The sequence below is a fragment of the Sebastes umbrosus genome, chromosome 10, assembly GCF_015220745.1.
Source record: "Sebastes umbrosus isolate fSebUmb1 chromosome 10, fSebUmb1.pri, whole genome shotgun sequence".
Lineage (NCBI taxonomy): Eukaryota > Metazoa > Chordata > Actinopteri > Perciformes > Sebastidae > Sebastes > Sebastes umbrosus.
In genome coordinates, this window is record NC_051278.1 from 29,072,021 (window position 1) to 29,091,673 (window position 19,653).

General features: G+C 41.2%; 1 protein-coding gene across 5 annotated transcripts in view; it reads left to right on the top strand.

The window, feature by feature from the left end:
• Positions 1-19,653, top strand: part of hspa12a (heat shock protein 12A) — a 55,910-nt gene that overhangs the window by 34,689 nt on the left and 1,568 nt on the right. For 2 of the 5 annotated variants that reach the window (XM_037783366.1, XM_037783365.1), the window contains exons 5-12: positions 90-194; positions 511-627; positions 5,227-5,398; positions 5,573-5,587; positions 12,430-12,516; positions 15,028-15,132; positions 15,227-15,485; positions 18,034-18,137. In XM_037783366.1, the coding sequence (XP_037639294.1) occupies positions 90-194; positions 511-627; positions 5,227-5,398; positions 5,573-5,587; positions 12,430-12,516; positions 15,028-15,132; positions 15,227-15,485; positions 18,034-18,137 (964 nt within the window). The remainder of the gene's footprint in view (positions 1-89; positions 195-510; positions 628-5,226; positions 5,399-5,572; positions 5,588-12,429; positions 12,517-15,027; positions 15,133-15,226; positions 15,486-18,033; positions 18,138-19,653) is intronic. The other 3 variants (XM_037783368.1, XM_037783367.1, XM_037783369.1) reach the window with 2 other exon arrangements.

The following is a 19,653-nucleotide window of genomic DNA, read 5'->3' on the forward strand; positions in this document are numbered from 1 at the left end:
TATATGTATATATATATATATATATATACTGTACTGTACTGAGCATGTCCTTCATTCAACTAACTTTGACGTCTTCTACCCACAATCAGAATCTGTCCACCGACACAGACCTGCACGCAGCCAATGGGAAGCGAGTGAAAGCTCTGGATATCTTTGCATACGCATTGGCCTTCTTCAAAGAGCAAGCACTAAAGGTAAAATTCCTCTTTCAGCACTCGTGTATCTTATCTTCCGTTGTATTACACACACAGTGCATTATTTATTTAGATAATTCTACATCTACATTTGGTTGAATTTGGGCTCAATCCCAGCACGGACCCTGAAGCGAATGTTCACTTTGTAACAGTTACTTATTTTCAATATACTAAAAATACCTAATATGACTAGTGCATGTGGTACTTTGTGACATATTGAATATAGGGGTCTGACATGTTGGTCTGATCCCATAGTTTGACACTAACACCTGACATGAGTTTTCCAACCTGTCGTGTTTAACTTTTCCTCCTGCAGGAGCTGAGCGATCAGACGGGCGGTGACTTTGACAACAACGACGTGAGATGGGTGATCACCGTTCCCGCCATTTGGAAAATGCCCGCGAAGCAGTTCATGAGGGAAGCTGCTTATAAGGTAGGCAGAGAAGCTTCATTCAACATTTCAACACTTCGACATTTGTTTCCAGACTCCTGATGCGTGTTGGAACATTCACTGTAGAGAGAGAGAGAGAGAGAGAGAGAGAGAGAGAGAGAGAGAGAGAGGTGGATGCTCAGGGTTGCTGCAGTGCTACACAGTAATCAAGACTCGCTCATATGTGACACACACACACACACACACACACACACACACACACAGTGACCTCCAGGCTGCGGTAGAGGACATACTGTAGGGAGGGAGTCAGACAGCCATCAATATAGAGACACAAGGAGAGAAGAGAATGAAGGGAGTGATAGAAAACACAATAATAAACCCTCCAGCAATACTGCAAGTAACCTCAGGACCTACAAGGTAGCACATATTACTCATTTTAAACAATGTGAAAGGGGTCAGTCTGTGATATTACAAGTATAGAATCTTAAAATGTATCCTAAATCGAACTGGAAGCCGGGGCAGAGACTTTAGAAGAGGAATGATGTGATCACTCATTTGAATCTATAAAATGATAGAAGCATACCTGCTGGCGTGGAGAGTTATTTCCTCTCACGCAGGTACAGACTGCACATGGTAGTTGGTCGCTGGCTGTAGTCTTTGCGGCGTGTTTGAGTGCAACTTTTTGACCGAGACAAAGGTGACGTGAGGCGACGCAACAGTCGGCCTCCGTCGCTGCTAGTGCTTTCATATGGGTTTGGTGTGTCTGGGCCTTAACAGGTAGCTGGAAAACAATTAATGAGTAAGAAAATGAGATTTAATTAAAAATTGACAAAGATAAAATAAACGTGTATATACTCGGAACATAACTCAGATAAGGCAGTCTAGGAACATTCATTTCTACCTTTATCTTCTCTCTTAGTCTGAGTCTAAAATTATACTAAGCCTGATCTATTTATACCAGAGACTTCAAGACAGAGATAAAAGAGAAAAGACGGAGATAAAACAAATGGAGTTAGTAGCCTACCTTTTATACCCCTTTCACACCGAGGGCTCAACCGGGGTTGATTGTGTGACCGTCATGGCTTCGTGACCCAGGTTTGAGAGGTGGGTCAGACCAGGGTCGGACCAGGGTCGATTTCAATGTGAACGGCACGCACCAGGGTCGCTAACATCCGGGGGCGGGACAAGTCTATTTGGTTGCAAATGGGGACACTCAGTCGTGACAGTCGTGTCCGTTCAAGATGCGTATTGCTGTAGGGAAAAAGCTGTGATTGAGTCTGTTAGTCCGGGTTTTGAGTGATCTGTAGCGTTTCCCAGAGGGCCATAAGTCAAACAGATGGTGTCCTGGGCGAGTACAGTCTCTGGTGATGATTGGGGCTCTGCTGAGGTAGCGGGTGTTAGCAATCTCTTCCAGGGAGGGGAGAGGACAGCCGATTATTTTTTGAGCTGTATTTATTACCCTCTGCAGAGCCTTCTTGTCTGCTGCTGAACAGCCAGAGTACCAGACTGTGATGCAGCACACCAGGACACTCTCGATGGAAGAGCGGTAGAACGTCACCAGTAGCTGTTCATTCAGATCGTTCTTTTTTAATAGCCTCAGGAAGTGAATGCGCTGCTGAGCCTTTTTCACAGCAGCCAAGGTGTTAACAGACCAGGTGAAGTTATCAGAGATGTGGGTATGATGGAATTTAAAGTTTTTAACCCTTTCCACACATTCACCATCTATAGATAGCAGACAAATTGTTGGCTGAGCACCACCTCGCCAGTTTCAGGACCTCGTCCTTGTACGCAGACTCATCTCCCCCCTAATATGAGCCCGACTACTGTAGTGTCATCTGTGAATTTTATGACGGTATTTGTTGAATGGGCTGGTGTGCAGTCATATGTGTACAGTGAGTACAGTGTCGGGCTCAGCAAACAGCCTTGTGGTGAGCCGGGGCTGAGCGTGATGGTGGAGGAGAGATGGGGTCCAAGCTTGACAGTCTGTGGGCGGTTTGTTAGCTGAGTCACTGCAGACAACATGGATTTGTGGCGAGACATCGAGGTGCGGGAGCTGCTGGCCGAAGAAATGAATCTAGCGACTGGGACGGTGAGGGACAAGGTAGCGTAACGTTAAAAGAACATAACAAAGCTGCCGATTGAGAGAGGCATCCCCAGTAACGTTACACAGAAACAGAAACACACTGTGATGACCACCTCACGGTACCGCCAGCTGTGAGCGCATCTGTTTTGAAAGCGTGTTTGCACATTTTTCTATTTGTAACGTTGCCTTTTTTTATTTTCCAAATAAACCTGCAAAAGGATTCATCTGTTGCCTGTTCCAACTGTAATAAAGTAACAAACCCAGTCCCAGCCCCGAGCAATTAGCAAACTTCATGAAATACATATAAACTCATTTTATTACATCTGGACAAGCCCAGCTCCTCAGGCTAGTAAGACTGCCAGAAATTGAAACTCAAAACACAAGTTGTGGTTTTATGTGGTGTAACTATTTTTTGACAAACAGCAGTTTCTCAGCTATGGCTGGGGTTGTCAGATACGGTCTTTGAGCATACGTTTTGGTTTTGGTCTCGATGGTAAACCTGACAACCTCACTGTGTTATAGCGAGACAGTTCCAATTTCAGCATTTCTGTAAAGATGTGACATGCTAATCCAACAACAAGTGGAACATCACACACGTTTTGACGTGTTGTGGCCTTACTGTAAGAGTTGATGAGCTACCTTGTTAACAAGCAATGACCTATATCTACATCCAGTAGACTCAAAGCAACAGTAGCATTCTTTTGGAACAGTGTTTTTTAAATATTTTTTTGAAAACTGATATTGATCCTCTCATCTCTTGGAAAAAATGCAAATAAGCACTTAAAATTATTTTAAAGTACCATCAAAAATCTTACTTTAAGACATTTTGTTTTAAAATCTGAAACCACACCAACATATTCCGATTTTTGAGCACTGGTTTTGGACTTAATCAGATTCCTGGTTCCCTGCTGTCCTCCCCAATGACATCATCCTTTTGTCCTGATCACATCCCTGGTGTGCGAGCTAAAAGAGAAGGAATAGAGGAGGAATAGAGGAGGGGTCGGGGGGTGGGGGGGGGACTGTAGACGAGGGCAGAAACAGAGAAAAGGAGGAGAGCTTTTAGGCGTTCTGCAGTGGGGCTGGAGGCAGGGATGGAGGGATGAGTCGACAGGAGGGAGGATGTGTGTAAAACACAGAGCTAGAGAGAAAGTGAGCAGAGTGAAAGCTGGGCGTCTGCAGTGACTCAGCATCAGGCAGTGCGGATCGTTTGATTGGCTGCTCACGGAGGACAGAGGGAGAATGAGAGTGAACAGCAGCCCACTGCAACCGCTCCTCCTCCTCTTCCTCCTCCTCCTCCTCTGATCACATCATCCGTTAGTTCTCCTGGGGCCTTGACACAACCCACAGCCCTTTTCTCTGGCACTTTATTCAGCCTTTTTCTCTCTTTTGAGCCACCCCTAACACCCAGCACCATTTCTTTTCTGCCTCCTGTCTCTTTCTTAATCAGTAAAAGCAGTGCAGCTTCATTGGACTTTTAAAGGAGCCTACCAATAAACTAAGAAAGAAAGAAGAAACTGAAAAAAACATGAGTCTGTGGTTCTGAAACAAGCCTCACTCCTCACTAGCAGCTGTTAATCACAACACTGAATATCACAGCTAATGATTTGTATTCGTCTGTGACCTTTATGACACATTCTTGGCTCTTGATTGCATGGTTGTGTCAAATATTTTAAACTATACAACCAGGGTCTGAAATTAACTTTCTTCACTTCCTGCCACTGTGGCGGGCAAGTATTTTTTATTTTGTCTGCCACTGAGAAATTGTATCTGCCCCTTTTTAAATCTCTGCGCTAAATGAAGGAATAACATTTTAGATCTGATGTCATTCAATGTTCGATATATTTTACACAAAAAATATTATATACACAGTAAATTACAGTGTTCGAATTGAACTGTGGAGGGAGGGTAGTGTACACAGTACAGTACTTTGTTATTGTCATCTATTGTGGTTGTTTGCATAAAAACACACAATTTAAATGATTATGAATATTTAAATATTTGCTTTGATTAATGAAAATCTTGGTAAGGTTTTAGGAAGTTAAACAAGTCATAATTCCCTCTCTAATATTTATTTTATATTGATGTGAAAACATCTCCTTCAAACAACTGGATTTATTCAAGTTTCTCGCCAAAAACTTAATTTTACGAGATTACATCATCTTAACGTTGTAATTCACCTTCAACCAATAGTAATTTTTCCTAAGCCGAGTTTGAACGTCTCATAATAATAACTCGATGGCACCTCCGTTAACATTAGTAGCTCCATTATTTAACCAAGCAGGGCTGTGCTGCCCACCGGCTGCTAACAGCTAACGTTTGTAACTCTCATCCTGTTGATATCGACACAGATTTGTTGTTCACAGTGTTGCATTATCAGGGAAATAAAGGGTGCATTCCCTCAGGTTTAGCAGTAGTAGCACCATGCTGTTGAGTATTTTTGAGTATTGAGTATTCTAGTCAGTATATTGGGCATTTTGAACACATGACCGTTATGAATAATACTTGAGAAAGAAGTTAAATGTGTTTTTTATCCTTGTCTGTGTTCTGCCCTGGTGTAGTCTGGTCTGGTGTCCCGTGAAAACCCAGAGCAGCTGATCATCGCCTTAGAACCCGAGGCAGCATCGATCTATTGCCGCAAGCTCCGCCTCCACCAGATGGTGGACCTGGGCACCCACACCACCCAGAATGGCTGCAGCCCCACCGAAAACGTGGGGAGCGGAATGACCCAAGGTACGTTCATCAACGCTGACATCAAGTGGTGCTGAATGTTGCTTTCATACAGTATTCATCACTTGTGACTCCGCACGCTTCATTCATCATTAATCTGAGGACATGTTTCTGAATGTGTGTGTGTGTGTGTGTGTGTGTGTATTTACAGTAACATACCCTTTTTTTCTTCCATAGTTTCTCCAGGTCATGGTAAACATGCTTTCTTTTTTTAAATTCAAACAGGAAATGCATGACTTTTTTTTTATTTCTTTCCAACCATCACATTTCAACTTGCTTTTGCTTCTTTTCCAAGATTCCCATCCTGTACAAAAAGTACTTCTCTTGATGAATTATTCACATCTCTGGCTTTATTAAAAGGCCAAATGTCTTCCCAGCTCACTTTTGATGTTCTGAACTGTGTTGAGTTTCAAGTCACCACTAGTAAGCTGGGAGGAGGTCAGAGTGTGTCAGCTATCACACCTTACGAATGCAGCATCTACCAAATAACCTACAAAACATGACCATTAGAGTAGCGTGCACACATTGTATTAGTGTAATAACTAGGGCTGGGATGATTCACCTATCTCCTGATTCGATACTATCACGATACTTGGGTGCCGATTCGATATGTGTAGCGATTTTTAAGTATTGCGATTCAATATTGCGATTTATTGCGATTTCTGTTAACTTTTTTAACAATAGACTATGAGAAAAAGTTGAATCATACACTTCTATTGACTTTTACTTTGGAAAATAGCTAAATTAATACGGTAAAAATGTTTGATTTTCAGTATGTATATGTACTGTAGTCAGAGATGTCCTGAAGTCAAATATATCAGTCATGGTCAGGTATTATTTATTAAATTTATTTTATAAGAATAAAGACACTTCCCTCACAAATTAGTGGTATTTTCTTTTTAAATCATAAGGGACATGTAATGTTTTATATTTCTGGTGAATATAATCCAATCAATCTTATTTCCATATATGTATTTTGTATATACAGTTCCCTTTCTTAACACCTTGAAAACCAGACGTAGTCCCACGTATATACTTCCTCTAACTTCTCCAAGTGCGTCTCTAGCTCTCCCTTCAGCTCCGTTCTCTTTATACATCCATGTTCAGCTCCATCGGGGCCGTTTGAATGCATTTAACATAAATGTCAGTATCTGGGTGCTCTACAGTTGTAGCGTCGGCCCATTTGATCACGGAGATGAGAGCGACGGCCGGCTCGACCGCCTCGTTACCGCAATACGATAACGTTTCCTGCCCGTGACAGAGTTAGCATGCAGCTTTAGATGTGATGTCTAGCTCTGCTTTTCTTGACAATGTGTGAAACTCAAAGTGTTTCCATCCTTTACTGGATGTGTAGTGTTTACCACGCTGGATTTAACATGTGAGGGTGCAGGTTGTATCCAAGGGGACCCTCCGCCGTTTTTCTGCTTTTTCGTTTCGGCTCGCTGCGGTTTGGTTTGGTTTGGTTTTAACGGATATGACGTCACGTTACTCAGACTACAACAATAAAAGCGGTAACTTCCTTTTACCTCCGCATAGACTCAAATGAAGCAAATATATTGGTTCTGGCATTTTTTATTTCAAAATTGATTCAAAAAATCGATACATAGGTGAATCGATTTTTTCCGTATTTTTCATTATTGTACAGTTTGTATTTGTTTGATAAACATTGAGTGGTTACAGTCAAAATGAACTTTGTTTGCAAATTTAAAAAACGGACATTGAAACCTAATAATGCAATAATAATAATAATAACAGTATAATTTACTTGGAAATGTATTACATTAACATGTTCCAGCTTATTACCTGGTTATTCATAAACCCTATTACATTAAGGGAATCCATTACATTGCTGGTCGTAACATCATTGCCATTTGGTCATTATTCTGGCACTACATTAAATATCACACAGTTTGGGCAACATGAAGCAGCAACAGCAAATACCCACCTCTCCTTCCCCTTTTTAAAATAATACAAATATTCACTTTTATTTAATTTTTTATTCATCACCACCATCAAAAATGGGGATTCACAAAATGTTTTTTAGTCAACCGCTTATCTTCTCTGTAAAGACAATCACATTACACCATTGACATGCATGCAAACAAGAAAAATATTGCTTAATGTTTCCATTTGTCGATGCTTTCTTTTGTATTCCATCAGATATGAATGTGTTTCCTTCTATGTGAATCTTATGGACATGTTTGAACTCACAGACTAGACGGGTGTATTAAGATGTTCATATCTAATCATTTAATAATGACACCTGAGTTTAGTAAGATGCATTCATCTTGTGTTGAGAAACAGGTTCAGAATCCTTTTTAACTCATTCAATATTAGATTTTTTAAGTGATCTGGTCCTTCATCTGATAAATAAAGACTTCAGATTGCAGATCAGGAAAAGAAGAAGAAACACAAGACCAAGTTAAATTTAGCCAGCGACCACATGTCATGATGCAGAGGAGGTTGATTCTTGATCAAGTGAAGATAATCTGATGCTGGAATAGAACTGGATTGTTCTTATTCCAAGTTCACAGGACTTGTGGTTTTACAGATAAATGCATCAAATATTCGTAGATCAAAACATCCAGTATCAGACTCTTCCTCCTCTCCAGTGGCCCTCATGTCCCTTTGCATCGGAAACAACATGGAAATAGTGCTGGTTTATAGTTTAAACCAACCCAGTGGCTGTTACATTTCTTGAGGACAGCTGTATTTTCTTTCTAATGCACGAAGGTAGGCGGGGTCGGAGAAAATAGATAACTAATCGTCGGTCCTGTTTTTTATTTCGATGGGCGAGATCGGAAGCCAATTTCGATCGATTTTCCGATTCAGAATCAAAATCGTGACACCCCTAGTTGACACTAATGGTCATTTAAACTCACCGTGGAGATGGTTCCATTTGTGTGTTGCAAGCCTAAATGTCGTTACACACCGGGGGGAGTTTTTTTTCGTGCACGTCAATATATTTTTTTGAACAGTTTGATTGTGTCACGAGTACTTTCACACAGAACATGAATATCACACGGTGAATAAAGTGACATAATTTTTTTTTTTCCGGAATGAGAATAAAGGCATCGACCAATCACGTTGAGCTGAACGGGTTGAGTTGTGTCTATATTTCTGAATATACAACAACAACACGGAGGCTCCGTAGTCCGAACCAAGACGGCAAACTTTATTACTCCTTTCAACCTTGACAAAAGCAGTACAGACCAGATCCACTCCTTCCGTTTTTACTTCACAGTAAAAGCCCTGCAAATACAATATGGCAGGCGAATATTTCGCAATTTTTGTGGCGTTTATTCATCAAGGTACTGGTACTTTGATGCAAATGAGAGCACTGAGACTAGTTTTAAAGTGTGTGCAGTGTTAACCTTTGGGTAATCCAATCTTAGTCCAATCCAAAACTCCTTATCAAGTTTGATTGCATGGCACCTCAAGACGGTCCATGGAGACGGCATCACAGTGGAACGGGTCACCCAGTCAAACTTTTGGATGAGAGGTTAATTTACTGAGCATCGTAGGAAGACAGAACATACAACTGGGCTGAACACCAGGTTTCTTCATCATGCAGTCTCTTGAAGGTCAAGGTTCATGAAGTTCTGGGGTCCTACAACATCATTCATTCATTTTTAACCCAATTTTATATTTTCTCATTTCAATGAAACTTGTGGACCTGATCTAAATCTGACCCCAAGGTTGGGAGAGACCGCTAGTACATTGTTTGGGTCCAAACAATATACAAAACAAAGAAAAATATCTATAATATACACAATAAACCCATTAGTAGAAATAAAGAAATATTAAAAAGGTAATTCGATCAACACCACAAAACCCCAGCAGTCAGTCTAAAGACACTTGCTGGTGCTCCAATAACGCAAGGCAAGCATGTAACATAACTTCAGCGTCCACAAACAGTGAGCTCAATTCATTGGATTCATATTTTACATGGATATCCTGTGTGCTACGTGTTCGAGCTGTCTGAGCTTAGTCCATAGTTAATAATGTATCAGGATATGATGAGAGTGTTTTCAGCTGTTGTTGGGAAAACAATTGGAACGGTCAACTTTCAACCTACTGCTGCGCTTTCCTTTTGACTTTCCCATGATGGACATTCCCACTGAAACCATCCTCTAGCTGACATGTTTCACTGCAAAGGTTCCATCTTCCATCGTCATTTAATGTCTCCTATTGCTTTGTACTGTATATATAAATAGTTATAGATTTACAGTGTGGTGGCAGTTTCTGTTAAAACAAGACACAAACCAACGTAACAACTTGTCTTTCAGTGAATTTAATAAAAAGGCATACATTAATAACTAAAACATCTGCAGATGGACTGCAGATGGACTCACGAGCACAGCCACCTGTTGTGGACTGTGGCAAGTGAGCCCCGAATACAAAGAGTAGTCAGTATTTATACATTTAAAGCATAACATGAAGATAAGTGCAAAGAAGAAAAGAAGAGAAGGATAGAAAGTGTATCAATGCGTCAGCACACAGCAGACAACAGAGCATCACAAGACATAACAAGAATTTCAGCAATCTGTTGTTTGCAGTTACAGAGATCTAAAATGTCAGGTCACTGTCCTATGGTGACGAAGTTGAACATGTGAGGCCCTGAGATTATCTAAAGGTACAGTGTTAAACTGCAGATATGAAAATTGCCATTACAGCAGTGACACACATTATTAGAATATTACCAAATTCAGATTCAACAGAACTTTTAGTAATAATAGCTCAGCCTTCGGGAGCAATTTTAGGGTTAAGTGTCTTGCTCAAGGACACTTCGACATGTGGACGGAGGAGCCGGGGATCGAAACCGCCGACCTTCCGATTGGTGGACGACCTGCTCTACCCTCTGAGTCACAGCGGCAATGTTAACTCTCCACCTCTCTCATGCCCTCTGCAAAGCTAATGACAGTTGCACAGTTGTCCTTTCTATCTCGCTATTGTTTCCTCTGTGTAGGAGGAAATGTCCCTCTGACATTTTCTTCTGTCAGGTCTTCCTGCTACTCCCACTCAACCTCAGGTCACATGGCTTGACTGCTACAGGTTGAGCAGCCTCTAGCAGACCGCTGTGGTTGTTAGATATGTAAAGACATGACGGGATGTATTTTTGTAGAAATGTTAAGGTCTTTTTTAGAAAATGTCCTGTTAATCAAAACCAGAGCATGAATGTAGAATTGGTTGATGTTGGATCAGTTGAAGTGGATCACCTATAGAGAAGATAGGTTTAGTTTTATTCAACTTTTATTTCATGTTTTTCTGTGTGTGTGTGGGGGGGGGGGGGGTTGATGGAGTCACATGTCACTTTCACTGCATGTTTACACTGTGAGCAACATGATTGGTTTGACAGTCCATCTCTTTACTGGTACTGTATATACTCACCCAATTTGACTGTTGTCAGTCCATTAAATAGGTGTTATCAGTCTCGCTATAAGCAACATATATTTGGGTCTATAGGGACCTACTACAGCTACTATGTTGTGAAAGTGAAACTTAAAAGCAACACGTTCTAACATGTTAAACTGAATGAAACGTTACGTCTTGAACAGAGACGCTTCTTTAGATTTAGGCAACAAAAATAGTTAGGTTTAGGCAATACAACTACAACTTATTTAGGTTTAGGCAACAGAACTACAACTTCTATAGGTCTAGGCTACAAAAATACAACTTCTTTAGGTCTAGGCTACAAAAATACAACTTCTTAAGGTTTAGGCTGCAAAAATACAACTTCTTTAGGTTTAGGCAACAAAGCTACAACATTTTTAGGTTTAGGCAACAAAAATACAACTTCTTTAAGTTTAAGCAACAAAACTACAACTTCTTTAGGTTTAGACAATAAAACTGCAACTTATTTAGATTTAGGCAACAAAGGTACATCTTCTTAAGGTTTAGGCAACAAAACTACAACTTCTTTAGGTTTAGGCAATAAAAATACAACTTCTTTAAGTTTAAGCAACAAAACTACAACTTCTTTAAGTTTAAGCAACAAAACTACAACTTCTTTAGGTTTAGGCAATACAACTACAACTTCTTTAGGTTTAGGCTACAAAAATACAACTTCTTTATGTTTAGGCAACAAAACTACATCATTTTTAGGTTTAGGCAACAAAAATACAATTTTAAGTTTAAGCAATAAAAACTACAACTTCTTTAGGTTTAGACAATAAAACTACAACTTATTTAGGTTTAGGCAACAGAACTACAACTTCTATAGGTTTAGGCAACAAAACTACAACTTCTTTAGGTTTAGGCTACAAAAATACAAATTCTTTAGGTTTAGGCAACAAAACTACAACATTTTTAGGTTTAGGCAACAAAAATACAACTTCTTTAAGTTTAAGCAACAAAACTACAACTTATTTAGGTTTAGACAATAAAACTACAACTTATTTAGATTTAGGCAACAAAGGTACACCTTCTTAAGGTTTAGGCAACAAAACTACAACTTGTCTAGGTTTAGGCAATAAAAATACAACTTCTTTAAATTTAAGCAACAAAACTACAACTTCTTTAAGTTTAAGCAACAAAACTACAATTTCTTTAGGTTTAGGCAATACAACTACAACTTTAGGTTAAGACAATAAAACTACAACTTATTTAGGTTTAGGCAGCAAAACAATAACTTCTTTAGGTTTAGGCAACAAAAGGGTTAGGGTTATGCGAATAGATGATTAAAAACCTACTAGTGGGTGTAGTGACCCACATCTATGGGGCTTATAGCGACTGATAAGGCCTATTTAATAGCCTGACAACAGTCTAATCGGCTGATACAATCCACACAGGCAAATGATCTATTTCCCATATAAATTCAGCTGTACTTGAAAATACACATCATAGATTGAATAAGTTATTATTATAAGTATAAAGTATAACACTCTATATAAGTCTTGCTCATAGTGTGGATACATAGTGTGCATCTCTGCTTGCTGCTTGCCTCACTCACACACCACTGTATATGAGCCACACAGCAGAGCTTCACGGCTTCACCACACTCACCACAACATTCTCTCTCTGTTAACAACCAGCCAAGGAGAATGTCCGGCGCAACCGGCAGAGCCGCACCTTTTTGGTGGAAAATGTCATAGGGGAGCTTTGGTCGGAGCTGGAAGAAGGTAGAGTCTTTCTCTTCTTTTTACTCGTCTCATATGATTTCCCTTCCCTCTTCCTCTAGGGGGGAATGCTGTTGCTGTTTCCTTCTGCTGCAAATCTGTCATATCAGCTACTAGCTTTAGATGCTAGATTTTTGGAGAAATGTTGTTTTTTAATTTTTTTAATCCTATTTTTCATGTTTTATTTCATTGTATGATAATTATTTTGATTGTACCAAAAGTAGTTCCGCTTAGCTCAAATTCAATGTACAGAGGCCATGTATGTATTCTTCAGTTTAGTTCTAAAGTCCTGGAAGGAATACGACGGTTTATTACAGATTCACTGTCATAGTGCTTGCCATTGGTTCTGTAACTTATGAAAACATTGTACTCACCCAAGTAATTGCTGAGATGTGGCAACACAGCAATGTTGCTAAAAATAGGTCATACAGGTCAAGATACACCGACAGGCAGGTGATCAGACAGGTTGGAAACAAGCTCTCAGGTTAGTCGAACATATTTGGAAGAGAAAACGAAGATGAATATTAGATTATTATGCAAACTGCTTGAAAACATCCATCACAGTTTACAGACTTAACGTAGTTGCGCACACAAGTTTTCCTGTGCAATGGAGGATTATAAGCAACATTTCATGTCGTACATAATCTGGATAAACTGTTGGATTATTTACAGCCTGTCTGATCGTCTGACTGCTTGTTCATTGTCTTGTGGGACTTCACTGTGGTGATCAACGTACAGTGTTATCATAACTGATAGAACTGATGGCCAGAGGCCTGTACTACGAAGCGAGTTCAACATACCCAGGGTATCTTCTCCTTATCTGGCTTAACTAACCCTAACAACCATGATCCCGCTAAGCGGTCCTACGACACTGGTTATCAACTCGGTAAATCAACCCAGGGTTTCTCCATCTGGCTATGAGCATGATGATCACATGAAAGGGGCGGGGTTTGCAGCATCTGACCAATCACAAACATGGACAAGTCTACTGTCAGCAGAGCGGCAGATTTTACAAACCAAGAGCAAACTATAATATTAGGCGAATATGAAGAAGTTAAACACATAATCCAGACTAATAATAACATGGTTGAAGCTGCCAAATGCAGGAAGGACAGCTGGCAAAAGAAAACATTTACGATGTGTGAATGCGTAAATTAGAAGATTTATCAATTTAACACAATACTCAAAAGTCAGATATAGTCGTCTAGATGGGGCAGTGATGTATAAAATGCTTACAGAATATAATAAATGAAAAGATTATACTTCATTACGCTCTTAAGTATTGTTATGCCGTGTTGGACTATTTCAGCCTTCTTTCAGCTGCGTCCCCCTCAGGCGGTGTGAAACTGACTTGAGAGCAAGTACAAAAATAAATATAAAAACATAATTCATGGCGGTAAACACTCAGAGCATACAGCCAGATGTCCTTCCTGCATCTATCAGTTTAAACTGTGTTGTTTTTAGCCTGGATTATGAGTTAAACTTCTTTGTATTTGTGTAATATTATCATACGACCTGTGCACTGAGCTCTGATTGGTCAGCAGGCGGTGCTTTTATACGAGTTGATCTCTTTTCCTGTAACATAACCTGCTCCGGAGCGGGTTAGCTGTTCAGCATAAGTTACCATGGTGACGATCTACCCTGGTAAGAAGTGATCCACTGTCGTAGGACTGAAAACCCTGAAGGGTTAAACCTGAAGTTACCTCGCTAACCCCAAATCCTGCTTCGTAGTACAGACCTCTGACTCAAAGTTGCAACAAACCGAAGTTAGTCTTTATGCATACTTCAACCTCCAAAATGACCGTATTTATATCAATGGCTCACCGTGTGTTAACTTGAATCTTGAAGAAAACATTGTATTTCTGTCATGCCTCCATGATGAACGGGGAATCAGAAAAACGGAGTAAATCCTTATGATGAATTGAATCGTTGAACAACAGCAAAAACTATATGAAAACATCCGTTTACAAACTCCAGTCGGACGCTCATTACTCCCCAAACACACGCATCTTCACTAAAACCTTACTACCTTACCATACCTAACCCATTAAGTCAACTTTTCAGTTGTATTTCAAGAGAGATATTATTGGAGTAAAATACGTAATTAGCCACCTTCAGCTGCACACCCAAGTTAACTTCTGTGACATGTAGTTCTAAAGAAATGCACTGTGCGGATCATCTGATGTCCAAACTGTCAGCTGCTGTCCACCATCTTGTCTTTGTCAAAGCCGACCCTGAGTCCCAGTCTTTCCCCTCATCCAGTTTCTCTTCTTCCATCATCACTGTCTGACTCTGCAGACACAGAGGTGTGGGTCAGCAGTCCTCTCTGTGGTCTGGTTCGAGTAGCTGAAGTGTCACAAAGAGTCACGTCTCGCCTCCCATGAGAATGTGTCTGAAAACAGAGTAGTGGTAGATACGAGGCAGCGTCTGCATGTCAGGAAGGATGCTGTTAGATAAGCATTGCACCGGAGCTCACTGCACACCGTGTTCCAGCTCTGTGTATTCTCTGTGCAGGTGACCGTTATGTGGTGGTGGACTGTGGCGGAGGGACAGTGGACCTGACCGTCCATCAGATCCGTCTTCCAGAGGGACATCTAAAGGAGCTGTACAAGGCCTCAGGTAAAAAAGGGCACGGCTTTATGCAGCTGAGGTTTCATCTTGTTTTTATTTGACTGACAATCCCAATAACCCCCTTCCCCTCTTCTTTTCCCAGGCGGTCCCTACGGCTCTATCGGGATCGACTATGAATTTGAGAAGCTGCTGTGTAGGATCTTTGGCCAGGATTTCATCGACCAGTTTAAGATCAAGAGGCCGGCCGCCTGGGTGGACCTGATGATTGCGTTTGAGTCTCGGAAGAGGGCTGCAGCCCCCGACAGAACCAACCCCCTCAATATTAACCTGCCCTTCTCCTTCATTGACTACTACAAGAAGTTCAGGGGCCACAGCGTGGAGCACGCCCTGCGCAAAAGCAAGTGAGTACATACAGAAAACCAGGGAACAGTGTGTCTGTACACCAGAGTGTCTGTATCACCCTGAACAGGAATACAGGTCTAATGCCCGGTTAGACCAACCCAGTGTTAGACAGAGAAGATATAAAGGGTGATATAACTTTTCACTTCCTGCCATTAGAGTACCATAACGACTGACGTCAGGGACCACCATGGAGTCTAGATTTTAATGGCCCTGTCTCATGTCTGTGTGGATTTTCATAATCCCACAGTGAGGGACATTAAAAGATATTTATATGGCTGAAACTGGAGCTCCTCAGAGCCCCCCCCAGGCTCCTCTGACGCCTAACTGGAACTACTCAGTCTGTCTCATCGTGCTGGAAAACCTTGGGAGGGGCCGTCGTTAGCACTATCACACACTTACATGTGCACATACTGTACATGAATCACACACGTGGGATCAGAGTAAATGGACACTATGGATTCTTTCAGGATTAATGATTGGACAGACAGACTGCATCAAGCATAGAGAGATGGCCTCAAGAGACAGGACCGAGGGAAATAGCTTTGACACTGCTCCATATAGAGCAAGTATGTCTCTAGTTTTCAAGCAGTAGCTGATCTGAAAGTACCATATTTCTCTCAATCTATCCACCAAATTCACTTTATGAACACATCTGAAGCTCCGCAGTTGCACAATCATGCTTCATCAAGAACACCTCTCGTAAATAGTTGCTCATCGATCTGTCCAGACTGCACAGATTCCTGAGTGTCCACGTGTTAATCTGTAGTGTGGCTTTGCAAGGCTATTCCATACACGTTCCAACAACTATGTCTAGTATAGTGAATCAATACATTGCACGTTAGCTGCAAGCCACCAGCTCAGCCGTCTCCATGTTGAGAGCCATGTTGAGAGCCATGTTGAGAGCCATGCGGAAGCAATAGAAATGCTCTGGATTCTGTGTTGAGTACCTTTAAGTGTCTCGTCCTGGACACTAACACAAGTCCCATCTACTGCTCATATTATGCTGCAGTGCCGTATGTATTTCAAACTAACAAGTTTTAGTGTACTAAAATCAAAAGATAGAAACCGATCCGATCTCTGTGCCCCTCCAGTGAAGAGTTCTGGACTGTGCTCTGTGCTGTCACAGGACTTTTACTGTATATGTTGTCCGTAGGTAGGTATTCCTATACACCCTCAGACTGGAATATATTGCAGAATGTTTTAAAACTCCACGATTTGATTTCTTAAAACGCTTTTGAATCCATTTTGAAAGACCTGGAGACAGTCGTGGGATGTCGGTACTTGAAGGGATATTTTGGATGTGTGGCTTTTACTCCACTTTTGTTATATATTGTAGTATTGTCTGTTCTTCCGTTTTGTGTCTGTTTAAAAGCATTTGGTTGTATCTTGTGTTGCCGCCTATCTTGGCTAGGACTCTCTTGAAAAAAAAGATTTTTAATCTCAATTAGACCCCTATCCTGGTAAAAAAAAAAGGTAAAAGACAGAATGAGTAGGATTTTCCTAGAAAACAACGTAAAGACTGATATAAAAATATTCCCTCTCAATCATCACTGTGACCCGCTGGCAGTGTGTGGCGGTGTCTGTATCTGCAGAGACCTCTGCAGCCCTCTGCCTGGATTTTCTTATGTCGCTGTGTTCGGGAGATTTCTGGGCGTCGACCTCTATAAAAACGCATCCGAGAGGAAGCTACAAAAGACCTACAGGTCACCGTCCTCTGAGACCAAACGCTTCACAAACAGTATTTTTTCCATCAGCCGTCAGGACTCTGAACTCCCACCTCCTAACACACCACTGACATGCATTACTACCATGACTGTCTGCTGCTGTCCATTTATGTATTTGTATTCATGTGTCTTTCCAAATTCCACCGCCCTTGGTCGTGAGGCTAATAAACAATCTATCTCTCTACACTGATCAGCCATAACATTAAGACCACTGAGAGGTGAAGTGAATAACATTGACTATCTTGTTACAATGGTACCTGGCAGTGGGGGGGATATATTAGACAACAAGTGAATATTTTTGACCTTTGAACTTTGTGTTGGAAGCAGAAAAAATGGGCAAGCGTAAAGATGTGAGTGACTTTGACAAGGGCCAAATAGTGCTGGCTAGACGACTGGGTGATAGCATCTCCAGAACTGCAGCTCTTGTGGGATGTTCCCGGTCTGCAGTGGTCAGGATCTACCAAAAGTGGTCCAATGAAGGAAAACCGGTGAACCAGCGACAGGGTCAGACCCAAGGCTCATTGATGCACGTGGGGAGTGAAGGCTGGCCCGTATTGTCTGATCCAATAGAAGAGCTACTGGAGCTCAAACTGCTGAAAAAGTTAATGCTGGCTCCGATAGAAAGGTGTCAGAACACACAGTGCATCGCAGTTTGTTGTGTATGGGGCTGCGTAGCCGCAGACCGGTCAGGGTGCCCCGTGCTGACCCGTGTCCACCACCGAAAGCGCCTACAATGGGCACATGAGAATCAGAACTGACTGCAGGTAAACTTATTCTTATACTGGTTCATATATTCATATACTGTCGCATCCTCTTATCCTAGTGTGGATTTTGTGAAATGGTCGTCTCAGGGGATGCTGAGGATGAGTCCGGACGCCATGAATTCCCTCTTCAAGCCCACCATAGACCACATCATCCAGCATCTCAGTAAGCTCCGTTTCAACACCTCAACATACACACACACACACACACATACATCTGTCACCTCTGTGGTCAAACAAGTCTTGTGTAGCAGCAAATGAAAAGGTGTTGATCATTCAGTGTTAAGCTATAACTAGTAGTCATTGTGTCTTCACTCTTAAGTTGTGCAAGTATGGAAAACTATATATCATACACTGTTTACCATGTGATGTACTCAAATTCTCAATTTCTCAAGTTCATTAAGCCCTAGAGTGAGAAATCACTCCCAAATACTCCATGTAAAACCCACAAGCGAATAGAACCAATTGTACCAATATTAAACCACTGAAGTCAGATTTGATAAAACATGTACTGAATGTCTCGACCTGTTAGGAGTGAATAGGAGTGAAACAGACATGTAGCAGGATTTATGTGCACAAGCTACATATGTTTAATATGTTTGCGATTGGTACTACGGTTCCTTAGGTGTAAAATGCGCCGTACGGAGGAGAGTATTAAAATGTTTCAATCAGAATCGATGTGTCATCTGATCGGCCTTTATAAAGACCACTGATCAAATGATTTAGAACAAATATCGTCCGATAAAGATCGGCGGCTGACCAATCGGAACACCTTTAACGATGACCTGATCAAAGTGCAGCAACAAACTTCCGCAAAGCCAACGGAAAATTAAAAAAGGCAAGACATTTACCACCATTGGATAGATATATAGCGCTTCGAAATGCGGCGCCAAAGCTCACTGAGTCAGCAGAGCGTCTCTTGTATTTCACTTAATTTTGCGTTTTTATACATGATGTTTTTGGGTTGTCCGTCTGTACATCTGTACTGTACGTCCGACCCATTCTCGTGAATGTGATATCTCTATAATGGGTGTTGGGTTCTCAAAAGCAAAATTAACCGAAACGGAGGGATGATTAGTGACATTTCAGGTGCCGGAGTCACTAACAAAGTGGTTGAAATAATCTGGCAAAATTGTTGGATTGTTTACAAACCGTCTAAAAATGTCACCGCGTGCGTTTCTTGCTATATTGTCAGAAAATCTTCACCCAGTCTGTTAAAGTGTCAGTAGGCAGTATATTTTTTTGGCATCATTGGGCAAAAATTCCATAATAACCCTTCAGCATATTATAATTCAAGTGTTCTGAGAGATAACTAGACTTCTGCTCCTCCTCATGGCTCTGTTTTCAGGCTTTTTAAAAAGTCCCGTTACGGGAGACTTTGACCAATCACAGGTCATTTCATTGAGAGAGCGTTCCTATTGGCTGTGCTCCAGTCATGTGACCGGAACTTGGCACCAGATTCCACAATGGCGGCGGCGTCACAAACTCTCTCATTTTACAGCTAAACAGTACACTACAAGATGATTCTGAAAACATTTGAGGAGAGAAATAGGCATTACAGTAACAGAATATTGATTCATATCTGATCAGCGCTGCCTAGTTTGACCGTTACGTCGGAGTTCGCGAGTGATTGACAGCCGGCTCTCATAGACAGCAGCTGGACAGCAGACCTCAGATCAGCT